Genomic DNA, 15,386 nt, shown 5'->3' on the forward strand with positions numbered 1-15,386 from the left:
CACACACTAGAAGGAATTGAGCACAGAGCTACAGACGCAGCCCAGGAACTGTATTTTAAAGAAAACCTCTCATAAACAATTTCTTCCCTATTCTTTGGTTTTCTGAACTTAGCTTTCTTAAATAACTGAAAGAGCTGCCATTTGGTACCAGTTATTAAAATCTGTGTCAAAAATCAATAACTTTTTTAAAAAACCAATGAAATGAGAAATAAGATCTCTACCTGAAGCTCACGGGTGGCTTGCTTCTCCTGGACAGCGCGGAGAGCCTCTGCTGTCCGGGATGCACACGTTCACTCCTCCGCTGCCTGGGCTCTGCTGAAGGTCACCTTACCAGGAAAGGTCACCCAGAGCCCTTAGCCTGCTCTTCTCTTTCTCACAGCATTGACCCACACCCACAGCCCCTAATGGCTTCTTCAGCGTCTTAGCATTTATTTATGGTCAGGCTCACTCACAAGAACAAAAGTCGTACGAAGGGAAGGGGCCAGAGCCTCTACTTCTGGGAAAGTGCTCAGGTAAAGTATTTATTTTATTGCCTGAATAAGTTCAGGATTTAAAAAGTCTCTATCTTATTGTATGCAATATTAAATCCATTTACTGTAACACATAATTCATAAACTAGGATTTGGGAAGCTGATGTAAATCTCACAATTTTCTTCACAGGACTATGAGTCTGACTGGGGACCTGAGGTCTCAGAATACAACTTTTGTTGTAAAATCCAATTCACATTTTCTCGTCAGCAAGATTAACATGGTTAGAAAAGCATATGAAATGTGCAAAAATATATTTAGGTCACTTTAGGTTCCTCAACACAGAAGAAGTTCAACAATTCTTAACATCTAAACCCTTAAACTTTACTTCTTTGCCAAGTAAATTCCATTAGCACCAGCAAGACGTTGAGTGTATGGGAAAACACACCAACTAAAAAGAACCCCCAGGGTATGACAGGCTACACCCGTCCCACGGCCTCTGTAGCCATTAGTGGCTCCAGGCAGATTTGCAGCTCCTGAGCTGGGCTCTGGGGGCCGTGCACTGACAGAAAGGGAAGAGGCCGCCACTGCTGGTGCGTTGTCCCTTACCCTGCAGATATACTGGCTCCGCTCGCCTGGGGAGAAGGTTTGTGAGCGCACAATCACGCTGCTTCTCACGAAGGGATGCTGCCGAGAGCTCAGGCTGCTACGGTCTTTGGGGCGAACTGCCATATTGCTGTCAGCTGCTTCGTCAGTGTTCGTCTCCTTATCGACCTGCAATGAAAGTTGGTGATTCGTCAGGAGCCGGCAGGTGCGTGGCCATGTGCATGCTGTTCTCACGTGTGTGCCGTTCTCCTAGGCAGTGAGCAAATAGCTAACGGTAAGCAGAGACCCATCTAGCACTGTGAGCAGGGCTTGTCCTACCGAGAACCATGTTTCAGAAAGGAGAGGTTGAGGGGGGCTTTCTACTGTGAAGAATCCTACTTGGACATGTATCACCCTTGAACACTACTGATCTCTGTCAGAACACGGAATAATGATAAGAAATGATTAAAAATTCAATATAGCACCAGGAGAGATGGCTCAACACTTGCAGGCTCCCAAGTTCAATTTCCAGCACCTACATGGCAGCTCTAGTTCCAGGGGATCTGACACCTTCTGGGCACTGCAGCCACACGGTGCACAGCCATGGATGCAGGCAATACACCCTTAAACATAAGATAATAAAATTAAAAAAATAAACAGATGTTTGGGGCTAGAGAGATGGCTGAGGTTAAGAGCACTGCCTGCTCTTCCAGAGGTCCTGAGTTCAATTCCCAGCACCCACATGGTGGCTCACAACCATCTATAATGTGATCTGATGTCCTCTTTGGGACTGCAGATGTACACGCAGGCAGAGCACTGCATACATAATAAATAAATAAACAAATCTTTAAAAAATAAATAGATGAAAGCAAAATGCTAATATAATTTCGTAAGTCAAGAGGAATTCCCCCTGACACTACACGAGCCAAACAACTGCTGTGACGCTGACTGGATCTTTGGAAAGGCAACAAAACTACAAATGAAGGAAAAGCAGAAGCGCCTCCAAGTGCCAACTCCATGACCGAGCAGTTATCTGTCTTTTGTCTCTACTGTGTCATCACCCTCGAGGCTTGTCTATGCTGGGTGCCCATTTCAGTGCTCTTGATTGCAGCAGAGAAAGCAGGCATGAGCTGGCACGCTGTGCTGGAGTGGCCGGAAGACAGCCTGAGGGCAAGTCTGCACTCTCTGCATCTCCTCGAACGCGCTTCTTCTGCATAGAGACCCTGGTGGTGTGAGCACCCACTATCCACTCTGAGGTAACGTGCTAACCAACCACAGCTGATAGGCTCCCACTTTATAAGTGGTTGCACACATGCAACAACAAAGCAGACGCTGTTCCCTGAAACCGGCTGCAGAGTGGCTTGTCTCCATGCCCTTCGGACCCACGGGCACTGCAGTCTTGTTGGAGGATGCCCCGGTAACAACAGAACTTGATAAACGTCTCATGCACAGGGTCAGGTTGCCTGTTTCCCAACCATGGTGCCTGAGCCTAACCAAGTCAGCGTTATATTGCAGAGCAGGTTTCAGCTAGAACTCCAGGCAGCTGGAGATGAACTTCAAATTCTTACTTCATGTTTAACCCCGAAATAGACTGTGAAACTTGGTGCCATTAAGTAGCCCTGCCAACCGCCCCCCCCCCCCAATTTCTCTGTTTGAGACAGAGTCTGGCCATGGAGCCCAGGCTGGCCTGACACTCATGATCTTCCTGCATGGCCTCCTGAGGGTTGAAATTACAAAAAGCACCACATCTGGGTCAGAAGATGTAATTTTAAAAAGTTGTTTTGTTTTGGTATTTTTTGGTCATTGTTTGGTTGGTTAGTTTTGGAGACAGAGAGAGCCTTGGGTATCTCAGTTCGTCCTCAAGCTCACTACAGAGCTGATGAGCCTTCTGCCTCTGCCTCCTGAGTACCATCATGACAGCCCCCTGTGGCTGTTTGTGTGGTGCTGGGGATCGGATGCAGGGCTGCAAGGTACAACTCTATCCCCAGATGATACTTTTGACATGCCCTCACAGAATATTTATAGAGCTTTAAAGTAGTGAGAATTGTCTCTGTCAAGAAGAAAGAAAAAAAAAAATATTCTGTGCCCATGTGAAAATTGTAAAGTGTTTTCCATACTTGGTGATAATGCCCATAAACACTGTTCACAGTCAGTTTTGGGCCCAAATCCTAACTTAGAGGAGAGAATAGCACCTCATGGAGTAGCGTCTACATGGGTTTTATTTTAGGAGACTGTAGCCGAGTGTTTACCAGAGTGGGAATTCCAGTTGGTGGCTGGCTAGGGTCTTCAGCACGCTCAGTTTCTTTCCGACACTGGTCTTCGCTCGTGCCAGGCCTGCTGGAGCAGGAACTCGGGTTTTCTCTGCAGCGGCTGCCCTCTGCCAGGCGAACCTCAGCCTCCTTCGCAGCCACAGCTTCGTCAGAGGCCTCTCTTAGCATTGTCAGGCTATGGTGAACCAAGAGAAAACAAAATCAATAGCCACTGTTGGTCTGGCAGGCCTACCCCAGGCAGCATGACTGGGCATGTCAATCAATTACCTGAGAAGTCCCTGAGTCATACATGTGACACGAGTCACACTGTGACAGCGGGGAGCTAACCAGACCAAGGAAAACAGATTCTTCTTGTAAGTTCCATAGCAAACTCACTCATTTATGGTACTAAAATGTTAAGTTTATGAAATCTGACCAGGTTGCCAGATATCCAACAGAAATAGCCAAGGATGACATACAAACTTTAATTCCAGCATGTAAAAACATGACTATAGAGTAACTTGTATTACTCAATTAGTTACATAACAGTTGGTTACTCACTCACTGCTAACTGCTCATATCAGGCAGGCTATCAGATGACTCACTGCCTCACGTGCTCATCTTTTTAAAAAATTTTTTTCTTTTATTTATTTGTTATGTGTACAGTGTTCTGCCCGCATGTGTGCCTGCAGGCCAGAAGAGGGAACCAGATCTCATTATAGATGGTTGGGAGCCACCATGTGGTTGTTGGGATTTGAACTCAGGACCTTTGGAAGAACAGACCGTGCTCTTAACCTCTGAGGCGTCTTGCCAGCCTCCCTCACACGCTCATCTGTAACAAAATCTGTGGCATGGACTCTGTGACAAGAACAAGGCCATGTGGTAGAGGAGTGGCACCGGGTGATCTACCAGAGGACCCAGGCAGCGTCTCTCACAACCCTCTGCCACTCCAGGTCCAGAGGATCAGACACCTTCTTCTGGCCTCTGAGGTCACTGCATGCATGTGGTGCACATGCATATGTGGACAAAACACCCATACACAGAAAATAAAAATTTCAAAAGAATGTGAGCAGTTTATACAGAGTGTACATGGCAGTAGTGTTGTGAAGGGTCAGAACATGCATGTTTTGCTGAGTTCTGTGTCCCAAGACTAGAAGAAAGCCTTTTCACGAACTTCTAAATGTCAAGCCTTAATTGCTAGTGGGGACATATTGGCAGGTTGATGCAGACTAGTTATTAAATGCCTGGCTATGAAATGGACACAAGGGAGAGCCAGCAGTGACTACAGTGAACATAAAGGCTCTGTTTCCCCCTTCCCCCACTGAGCATATCCCTTGAAATGTGAAGCAAATTGTACTTTACAAACAAGAGAGAAGCTTACTGCTTGCAGACAGTGTGACAAAGCCTGTAAGTCCCTCTCCCGGTGCTGACTTCAGCTACCAAGTGTCTCTGTGCCCTTCTGCATCTGTAGCCCTTCCTTCCAAATGGCCATGACTACTGCGGCATTTGTGACTTTCCTTGTCACTCTGAATTTCTAACATGTTTTACCTTTGCATGTACACACACACACACACACACACACACACACACACACACACACACACACGAGTGCAGACCATACACGCTAACATAACCCAACCACACATAACAGTATAAAAACTGCACATAAAAATAAATCCAAATGTGTTTATATGTGGAAGACACTCAAAATGGAGGAATTCACTAAAATTTATTTTTAGAGAAGAGAGTAAAAACCTGGGGATACAGCCCTTCACGTGCAGAGACACAGATACCCAAGGTGGGCACCCTTAAAGTGGGGAACTGCCACAGAAGAGGGAACTGAAAGGGCTAGGGGAGGGACAACACTGAAATGGCTACTTGGAAGCACTTTTCTAAGTAGTAACCTTGCCTAAATGTGGATCTCTGTGAGTTCGAGGCCAGCCTGGTCTACAAAGTGAGTCCAGGACAGGCAAGGCTACACAGAAATCCTGTCTTAAAAAACAAAAACAAAAACAAAAACAAAAAACCAACCAAATAAAAAACAAACAAACAAAAGAAGCTCAGACTCAGAGGCAAACTTTGGGCAGAGGGCAGGGAGTCTTATGGAACAGCGGGGGCATACGAGGACCCAGAGGGGACAGGAGCTCCACAAGGAGACCAGCAGAGCCAACAAATCTGGGCCCAGGGGGCCAGTAGAGACTGATGCACCAAAGAAGGACCATGCATAGGTAGCTCAGTCTCCACAGGGGTCCCTTAGTAAGGGGAGCAGGGGCTGTCCCTGCCATGGACTCTGTTGTCTGCTCTTTTATCACTTCCTCCTGGTAGGTGCCTTACTGGACCACAGAGGAAGAGGATGCAGGCAGTCCTGATGAGACTTGGTAGGCTGGGGTCAGTTGACAGGACAGATGTGCTCCCCCTCCCTAAGGATGAGGGGAGGGGTATGTGGTGGGGAAGAGTGGGAGCAGGAGGAGACTATGGAGGGGCTACGACTGGGATCTAAAGTGAATAAATTAAAAAATATATAAATTTAAATAAAAAAAGAACAGCCTAAATGACACGCCTCAGAGAGAGAGAGAGAGAGAATTTTACCTTACTCCCTAATGCTATGGCCCTTTAATACAGCTCCTCGTGTTGTAATATATATGTTACTACTTCATAACTATAATTTTCTTACTGTTATGAATTGTAATGTAACTATATGTGTTTTCTGATGGTCTTAGGTGACCCCAGTGAAAAGGTCATTTAAACCCTCAAGGGGTCATGACCCGTAGGTTGAGAACTGCTGCTTTATCATAAGGCATCATTGCGAAAGCACAGCAAGTAGGAAATGTTATTTCCAGCAGCAAGGAAGGGCAAAGAGCCCAGTCACTGAGCTGCCTTTGCCATACCCTCACCAGCTCTTCCTCTAACTCTCTACTGACCAGGAAGAGACTCCAGCCAGCCCTCTCTGATGTCATACTGTTTGCCACAGTTCCAAAGGAAGATATGAGCCAATAAAGGCCCCCAGAAGTTCCTCTGAGAAACTACGAGTGCCCCGAATCTCCCAGAGAAAGGCGGCATGTTTACCAGTCTCCCCCTGGCCTCGGCTGCTCTTCGGGCCTCAGGTCCTCCTCCTCCTCCTCCTCCTCCTCCTCCTCCTCCTGGGCCAGTTCTTGCTCCACAGCCAACAGCTCCGCTGAAGTTCTTGCAAGTAAGGCTGACACGGCATCCTGCAGAAGGAAACCATATGGCAGTTAACACCAGGCACTCCAAACAGGATTCAGAACTCCTCGGATACAGACTTACATTTCCAGCTGTGAAGAAACAGCTTGTACCGGACCCGGTTCTCCCGCTGAGAACAAACACGAAAGCCGAACAAAATGAAACCAGAAACAACTACAAACTACTCCCACACGTTCTGAAGTAAGAAGACTGACAGAAACTGCCAAGGCTGGAGGGATGAGGTCCCGGGGAAAACAAAGGTACAAGAGAGGTGGCCATCACTGCCAGTGTTTCCTCTAAAGGCATCTGTCAACCTAGGCATGAGGCCTGGCAGGCTAACCAGAGGAGCTGCCTGGGACAGCGGCCCCACAGTCCACGGCATGAGAAACCCAGCATGGAGTGCGGAGCTACCAAGGCAGGCCACACACAAGGGTTGAAGGAAATGAACGGTGGTGAATGGGCCGTACATCACCCAGGATGCTTCTGCTCAGGCATTTGCCGTTCCCAAGCTGCATCTGTACAGAGCAAGGCAGAGAAATAAAGCCCAAACCAGCTGCTAGCAACCTAAACAGCAAGCAGATATTTCATGCCTCGCAGGGTTCTGGGGAGAGAAAACTTGCAAGTCAAAAGAAAGCCCCAGGTGATGCAGGCAACGTTCCCACGTTGCCATCTGCCTTCCAGAAGAGCTTCAACTCTCTCTAGGAGAATACCCCAGCTGGAGGCTCTACAATCCCTCATTCAATATGGCCAGCGCTCCACTAACAGCTACAGAGGCCGACCCACAAGTGACTCACATCACAGAGCGCAGCTTATCAGCGAGAGCAGTTACACTCGCACAGCTCAGCTCGTCCTAGCACGGGCACAAAGAAAAGCACATCAGGGCGTCGCAATGAAGCTGCTGCAAGGTAAAGGAAAGGAAAGCCTGACCAGCAGTGGAAGGAGGAAGGGTGAGACACATTTTAGGAATCTTTACACTGTAGATTGGGTTGGTGGCAAGATGACAGGTTATAAGTCCGTGTCCGTGAGACCGTGAGAACGGAAGAGGAGTCAGTATAAACGGCCACCGGTGGAGAGGACAAGGAGCTACAGAGAGGTGAAATGGTGCCCCAGTCACGGTGAGGTGCTTGTGCCGCAGCCAGTCCCACCAAGGGGAGTGTGTTCCAGGACTCTGGCCACTGAGTGCTGTGAGGTAAAGTGGAGCACAGTGCCTCATGGGCGGCTGGGGTAGAAAGGTATGCAAGGATCACCATCCCTCAACCTCTGCTGCCTGTGGGAGGATCAAAGGACCCGCGCCACAGAAGAGCATGCCTGGAGGATCAGCAGAGCCCGGAGACGCAGTTTGGTAAAGGAGTCTGCAGCAGATAGAGTCTTGACCCCTCCACCCTCTGATACCCCAGCCACTGCCAGGACAAGGTATTTGGGGGAACCTCAGACCAAGAGCCACAGGAAGATGATGGCAGAACTTGATGCAGCACCCTGATGGACCAGACAAGGGTAGACACACCCTTGGAGTCCGAGGCACAGGGTCTTGCACACCAACTGAACCCCAAAGCTCCAGAGACAGAGCTGTAATGTTTACCCTGGGGACATCAGACTGGGGAAACACAGCAGAAAACAGTCTGGCCACACAACTTCTCTGGAGGGCCCAGTGGCTTAACTTGGCTAAACTACTGGGACCAACAGCCCTTCTTGCCACACCTGTGGAGAATGACTAGAAAAACAAACAAACAAACAAAGGGAAAAAAACCACAATGCAAGGGGCAGGAGAAACCACACGTCTCCAACCAGAAAACACACTGCCAAAGCACACAAGTACTTTCCAGCTCATCCTATTGCCTGGTTTCTTTATTCTTTCTATATTAATCCTTTAAATCTTATTATTTTTAGTTTTTATTTTAGTGTTTATACTTTTGTATTTTAGTTTTAGTAGCTATGTACAATTACAGAAAAACTTTTATGTCTGTTCTTCCTTTCTCCAAGCCTAACACACAATATTTTTCTATTTTTGTTATCTTTCCAACCATATATTTTCCTCTCATTCTTACCTTCCATTTCCTATCCCACCTCACATCACTATTTAAATGTTGATACCCTTACTTGCCCCTCTGGAATCTATAAAATACATTTTCCCCAAACAGCACCATAAAGACCTACAGGGGACACAGTGAGGCACTCAAGTGCTTTCTGTTGCAGTTGGCATTGGGACTGGCACACTCCCACACCTGTTACCTTGGGACCAGCTCCCTCCCACCACGAACAGTACCACCTGAACCAGTGGTTATCAACCCCAGGGTATTGACCCCTCTAAGGGTTGCATATCACATATTTACATTAGCAAAATTACAGTTATTTAGTAGCAACGAAATAATTTTATTGTTGGGGGGGTCACCACATCATGAGGAACTGTATTAAAGGGTCGCAGCTTTAGGAAGGTTGAGAACTGCTGATCTAAAGTAACGGCAACTCACCAGGAGTTTTCATGTAAAATAAAGCAAAGCAGTGAGGACAGAAGGAAATAATAATGATGATAATGATGATGATGATGATAATAATAATAATAACAGGAGGCATGGTGCACACCAATAGATGTGCAAATACACTGTTCATATAGAGGATTCACATCAGCAGATCAATAAAGAAATCAACTTAGAACCCAGACAAGAAAATCACCCTGCATGTGAAATGCTCAGTGACATGTACAACATGGAAGAAACAGACACACTGAAAAGGAACAAACATAAATTATGCAAATTCTAAAAGTCAATGGATTAATTAACAAACATAGCTGAGCGCAGCATCAGGAAACAAGATTAAGCAAGAACACATCTCAGGGATAAACAGCGACATTGAGACAGTGCATACAGACCCTTATGAAGAAAACCACATGACTATGACCAAACTTCCAAGAACTCTGGGATACGTTCAAGAGACCAAACCACCACATAAGGAGCTGAGATAAGATTTAAAGGCTTTGACACTCTATTCAGTGAGATTAGGGCTACAGATTCCACAAACTTAAGAGAAGGAGATAGCTTCCCAAACACAAGAAGCATTTGGAACTGCAGACAGACATGGTCAGAGAAGAAAGAGCCTCCTTAAGTCAAGGTACCACAGTGCAAGGAAGGGGCTGGGGAGATGGCTCAGGCAGTGCAGTGGTTGCCTTGCAAGCATGGGGACCTAGATGTGATTCGCTGAAAGAGAACTGGGCATAGCAGCAGCATCTGTAATACCAGTGCTAGAGAGGTGTGGCTATGTGGATACCTGGGGCTTGCCTGCCACTAAGGCATAGGGAGGTGTGGCTATGTGGATACCTGGGGCTTGCCGGCCACTAAGGCATAGGGAGGTGTGGCTATGTGGATACCTGGGGCTTGTTGGCCACTAAGGCATAGGGAGGTGTGGCTATGTGGATACCCGGGGCTTGCCGGCCACTAAGGCATCATCCAGGCCAGTGAGGTCCCTGTCTCAGAAAACAAAGTGAGAAACACATGAAGAATGAGAGTGGAAGCTGTCCTGCAGCCTGTGCATGTATGCTCATATGAGTGTATACGTACTTGCACACAAATGAACACGTGAATAAACAACATATGTGCACACAAAGGAAAAGACCCTAATGAAACAAAGCAAAGGGCTCACTAAAAGCTGTAGGGGAAAAAAGCCAACCTGCATGAAACGGTAAAACATCAGACTTTTTGTGAGCAACCTACACCCAGGAGAACACAGGATGATAAGAACCTGGAAGGTTAGGTCACACACACACACACACACACACACACACACACACACACACACACCCCATTCCTGACCACAAAGCTGCAGCAGCTGGGAATTCTGAAAAGAACACTATGTATGGAGGAAGCAGACAGTTCTAGCTACAGAAACATAGGAAAGGACACATCTTATGTGAGAAACAAATGAATCTTATGTATCAGAGCAAACCATTAACCCCTAGCACTAAGTTGGCTCTCTCTCTCTCTCTCTCTCTCTCTCTGTGTGTGTGTGTGTGTGTGTGTGTGTGAACAACAATCAATCCAATCAGCCAGATGACCACCAGCAGAACCATGGGAAACAGCAAGCTCCTCTCAAAACAAAGGCTAAGTGCAACTGTCCTGAACTCATCAATTAATGCCGGCTAACCATGCTCCATTAAAAAGCAGGCTTCAGCTAGTGGCTCTCTCCAAGAATCTGACATAGTAAAGACATCACAACTTAAGAGTCAGAGGCTGGAAATCAGCTACCAACCAGATGGACACTACCTGCTACCTCAGTTGTCAGTCTGACTGCTTCATATCAGGTTGTGAGCTATGCCCTTCATCGAGTTATGTCAACCCCAAAGCTCAAGAGTAGTGATGCTGGCAACATGGGCCTGCCAAGGAGAGGCTATAGTAAGGGGCTTGGCTTAATAAGGAAAAAAACATGTATGTGCAGAATTGCAAAGGCCTATGGAGAAAGTGACTTTTCTGTGCAATTGTGAAGAAAAAAAGCCAGGGGTCTCTGTGTGTCCTTGCTCTGTAGACTAGGCTGGCCTCCAACTCTGAGGGAGATCTATCTGCATCTGCCTCCCAAGTGCTGAGATGAATGGCATGCGGTACCATTGCCTTGCCAGACAGGCTGGTTTTGCTGCCCGCCTTCAAACTACAAAACAGTGACAATCACAGTGGCTGGAAATGCCAAGACAGAGAAGGCCTCACAGCAATATGGGCAGACACAAGGCAAAGAGCACATATATGTCTGCCAAATATGAGATGGTGAGTGAGGAACCATATTACTGATGATTTAATGGGAAAGATTTAAATGGAAATTTAAAACTTGGATTGATCCAAAGAGGGGGCAATAAACTGACAGGAACTACATGCTGCTTTCAAGTAAAACAACATAAATAATAAAAATCTTGAAAGAAAAAGAATGGAAAATGATAAGCCATGAAGACAATACATTAAAAAAAAGGACTTAGAGCCTTTAATCCCAGCACTCGGGAGGCAGAGGCAGGCAGATCGCTGTTGAGTTGGAGGCCAACCTGGTCTACCAAGTGAGTCTAGGACAGGCAAGGCTACACAGAGAAACCCTGTCCTGAAAACAAAAGCAAAACAAAACAGAACAAAAAATCAGATTATAGAAAACCAGACCAGTCCTATGCTGTGCTGGTTGAATAGATATAAACCCCATAGAGTCACGTGACCGTAGGGAGTGGCACACTAGGAGGTGTGGCCTTGCTGGAGAAAGTATGCCATTGTGTTGGTGGGCTTTGAGTTATCCATGCTTAAGCCATGCCCAGTATGGCACACAGTCTCCTTCTGTTGCTTACAGGGGCAGAACTCTCAGCTCCGTCTCCAGCACCATGTCTGTCTGCGGGCTGCCATGTTCCCCACCATGACGATAACGAACTAAACCCCTGAAACTGTAAGTCAGCCCTAATTAAGTGTTCTCCTTTTATAAGAGTTGCTGGGGTCACGGTGTTTACTCTTCATAGCAATGAAACCCTAAGACACGTGCTAGTAAAGAAACTATACCTTTAATTTACAAATAGCCTTTGTTCCAGGCCTGAACACCCAGTGAGTGTCCTTGACGTTAATACAAACCAGCACATGTAGAAGGGGAGATGTGGGAACTCTGTAAGATGTCACCTGACTTTTATCAGGGCTCCTTCTCTTACATTAAAAAAAAAAAAAAAAAAAAAAAAAGATTCCCCCAAATAATTAAGGGAGGAATGTTCAAAACCAGCACGGTGTGCTTCATTATCTTTTCACATCCAGGAGGACTTTGCTGTATTTGTTTTCATTCTTGATGTCAGTAATTTCTGCCTTTTTATTCATTCTTATCAGATATTTGACAAATTTTAAATTTTATTTAAATAATTACAACAGTTTCTGCAGTCTGTTGTAGAAAAAAAAAAAAGACATTCCCCAACACAGAAGGAAGGCAGAAAAACCTCAATGCTAAAGTGAAAATGAGGGGGGAAAATCAGTTAATCAAATTCACACACACACACACACACACACACACACACACACACACACACACAAACTGTACCATGGTTATGTCTGCTTTAACATTTAAAAGTCACTTAAGGCTGGCAGGATGGCCAGAGAGTAAATGTGCATACTGCGTAGGCCTGCCAGCCTGAGTTCGATCCCTGGGAGCCACACGAGGGGTGTAGAGCAGACCCCTGAAGTCACCCGCTAACGGATGCTTGGCTACCTAAGCATCGTGGCATGCATGTCCCACCTCTACCTAAGCATTGTGTTGCGCATGTCCCACTTCCTGATAACGATTATCTGTGAACATCCCCAGAACAATCGTTTAGGTGATGAGCTACTGAAAGCCTCTGAGAAGCACTGTCACAAAGACAGACAACTAAGCCCATGGAACAGAATGGAGGGGCACACACGGGTCACCCAGATCACAACAAAGGTAACAGCTGCGGTGTAGCTGGGGCAGAGCCTTCAGTGCACGATGTTGGAAGAATTAGCTCCCAGGAGGCTAAGGAGCCCGGACCTGCACACCTCATATCCTATGCAGATTACTTTCATAGGATTACACACTAAATCTGAAAGACAAGCAACAAAGCTTGTGTGAGACAACACTGAAAAAAAAAAAAAAAACTCAGGCCCTGCAGGCAAATAGTTCTTAAAAGGGAAAGTTCATAGCATAAAGGGGAAAACTGACAAAAAGTTTCATTAAAACTGAGTTTTATGCTTGCTTCAGCAACACATTACAGAGATTAGCATGGCCCCTGAGCAAGGACGGCAACACAAATTCATGAAGCGTTTCATATTAAAACAAACAAAAACAAAAACCCCAAGTGTTTTCTGGGCTGGAGAGATGGCTCGGAGCACTCTCTGCTTTTCCAGAGGTCCCTGGTTCAATTCCCAATACCCACATGGCAGCTCACAACTGTGTGTAACTCCACTTCCTGGTGACCTAACACTCTCACAAAGACACCATTCAGGCAAAACCCCAGTGCACATAAAGTAAAAACAAGTTATTTGTAAAAACTGAGTTATTCCATTCATCCAAAGATGATAGTATGAAAACGAAAAGGTAAGTTACGGAGAGTAATAGACACTTATGATAAATTTATTTTAAAATATTCATTTTAAAATTAAGGACTCGGGGCTGGAGAGACGGCTCGTAGGTTAAGAGCACTGACTACTCTTCCAGAGGGCCTGAGTTCAAGTCCCAGCACCCGGAGTGTGGCAGCAGTTTTACCAACTATATGTACACAGGTTAATAGCAATAGTATTAACAATCAGACCAAACTAGTAACAACTCAGCAACAACAGCACAGATAAGCGGAGACACAGTTAGCCGATGACATACTGCCTAACCACGGGAGCTAATGGGCGGCAAATCCACAGGGCAGCAGGTGAGTGTCACAAGACGCCACACACAAGGGGCAGACTGGAATCACATCCAATTCAAAGACATGAAAGACAGACACAAAAGTGGGGCCATTACTTTGGGGAGACGGTGGTAACAGCAGGGGTGGGCACGTGGCAACGCGCTGTGTTGATGTGGGTCGCGGCTACACAGGTGCCGCTGCTTTGCGATAATTCAGACTGCTGGGGTGAGATTTGTGCTCTTTGTTGTAAATCTCTCCATTGTCTTTTTCCACAAAGCAAATACCGGAGGAGACAGAGATTAGATGAGGATGAAAGGTGAAATAAAATTAGTATAGCAGCACAGATCTAACAAACATCTACAAACACTCTGGACAATTACTTTCCTCCAGTGCGCACAGACATTCTCTAGGATAATACTGGGCCATAAAAGTGGGCTCGGTAAATTCCAGAGGACCGTATCATGCTGAGTGTGGCTCTTGGTCACACTGGGATGGTACTAAAGACCAGTAACAGACGGAGACATCAGAAATTAACATTCCCAAACAAGCAAAAAATGTAAAGAGATCACAAGGCACCTGGGAACACACCGAGCTGAGTGGACACAGATGCCGGGGACGCTCTCCGGGCTATAGCATGTCCATTACAGGAGGGAGGCATTGACCCAACTTCCCACCTGAACAAAGTGTGAAAAGCTGGGCCAAAAAACCTTAGAGCAAGCAGAAGAAAGGACTGAGGAGACTAAGGAGGAATTTCACAGCAGGGAGAAGAACATTCCAGAAAGAAAAACCTGGGTTGGCTCTTCAGAAATCCCCAAAACAATAGCACACCTGCAGTCAGGCTCATCAAGAGTAGCAGGAGCTTCAGAATGAATGATGGCTTGGTTAGGAGCCAGCTTAACAGCTGAACATCTCTAGAACCTTCCAGATAGGAACTCAATTATGAGAAAACACTATGAACAGCTACATAGGAACTAAATTAAAATGATCTCATTGAAATGAGTATGTTCCTAAAATGACATAGGCACCAGAACAAATTCAAGACCCAAATTCTGAGAGTCGGAACAAATAAAGACAGTGAACTTTGAACCACAAAGACCTCCACAGCCGAGGCCCACGCGGCTGGCGGACCTAGACTTTTAAGGAATTAGTATCAATATTCTCTCAAATTCCTCCTCAGCAGAGACGGGGAGGGATGGCTTCACTGCTCACTCTGTGAGGACAGAGGAGATGGCTCAGTCTGTAATGTGCTTGCATGAGGACCTGTGCTTGCTCCCCAGCGCGATTCAAAGTCTGGCTGTGTGGTACACACTTGTAATCTCAGCACTGGGGAAACAGACAGGCAGAACCCTGGGTAAGCAGGCTGGTCAGCCAGGCTAGCCTAATTCAGGAACTCCATGTTCCAGCGAGAGTCCTTCCTTCAAAGCAAAAGAAAATAAAACAAAACAAACAAACAACAACAAAACCCAACCCAACCCAAACAAACAAACAAACAATCCAAGGTGGAAGATGCCTAAAACTCATCGACACCTGAGGTTGTCTGTCCT

General features: G+C 46.2%; 1 protein-coding gene across 1 annotated transcript in view; it reads right to left on the minus strand.

The window, feature by feature from the left end:
• Positions 1-15,386, minus strand: part of WWC2 (WW and C2 domain containing 2) — a 176,072-nt gene that overhangs the window by 13,571 nt on the left and 147,115 nt on the right. Inside the window, exons 17-19 of the mRNA XM_084760139.1 lie at positions 6,369-6,511; positions 3,303-3,498; positions 1,078-1,242 (exon numbers count right to left, since the gene is read on the minus strand). Of these exons, the coding sequence (XP_084616265.1) occupies positions 1,078-1,242; positions 3,303-3,498; positions 6,369-6,511 (504 nt within the window). The remainder of the gene's footprint in view (positions 1-1,077; positions 1,243-3,302; positions 3,499-6,368; positions 6,512-15,386) is intronic.

Source organism: Acomys minous (genome assembly GCF_964271855.1).
Source record: "Acomys minous genome assembly, chromosome: 15".
Lineage (NCBI taxonomy): Eukaryota > Metazoa > Chordata > Mammalia > Rodentia > Muridae > Acomys > Acomys minous.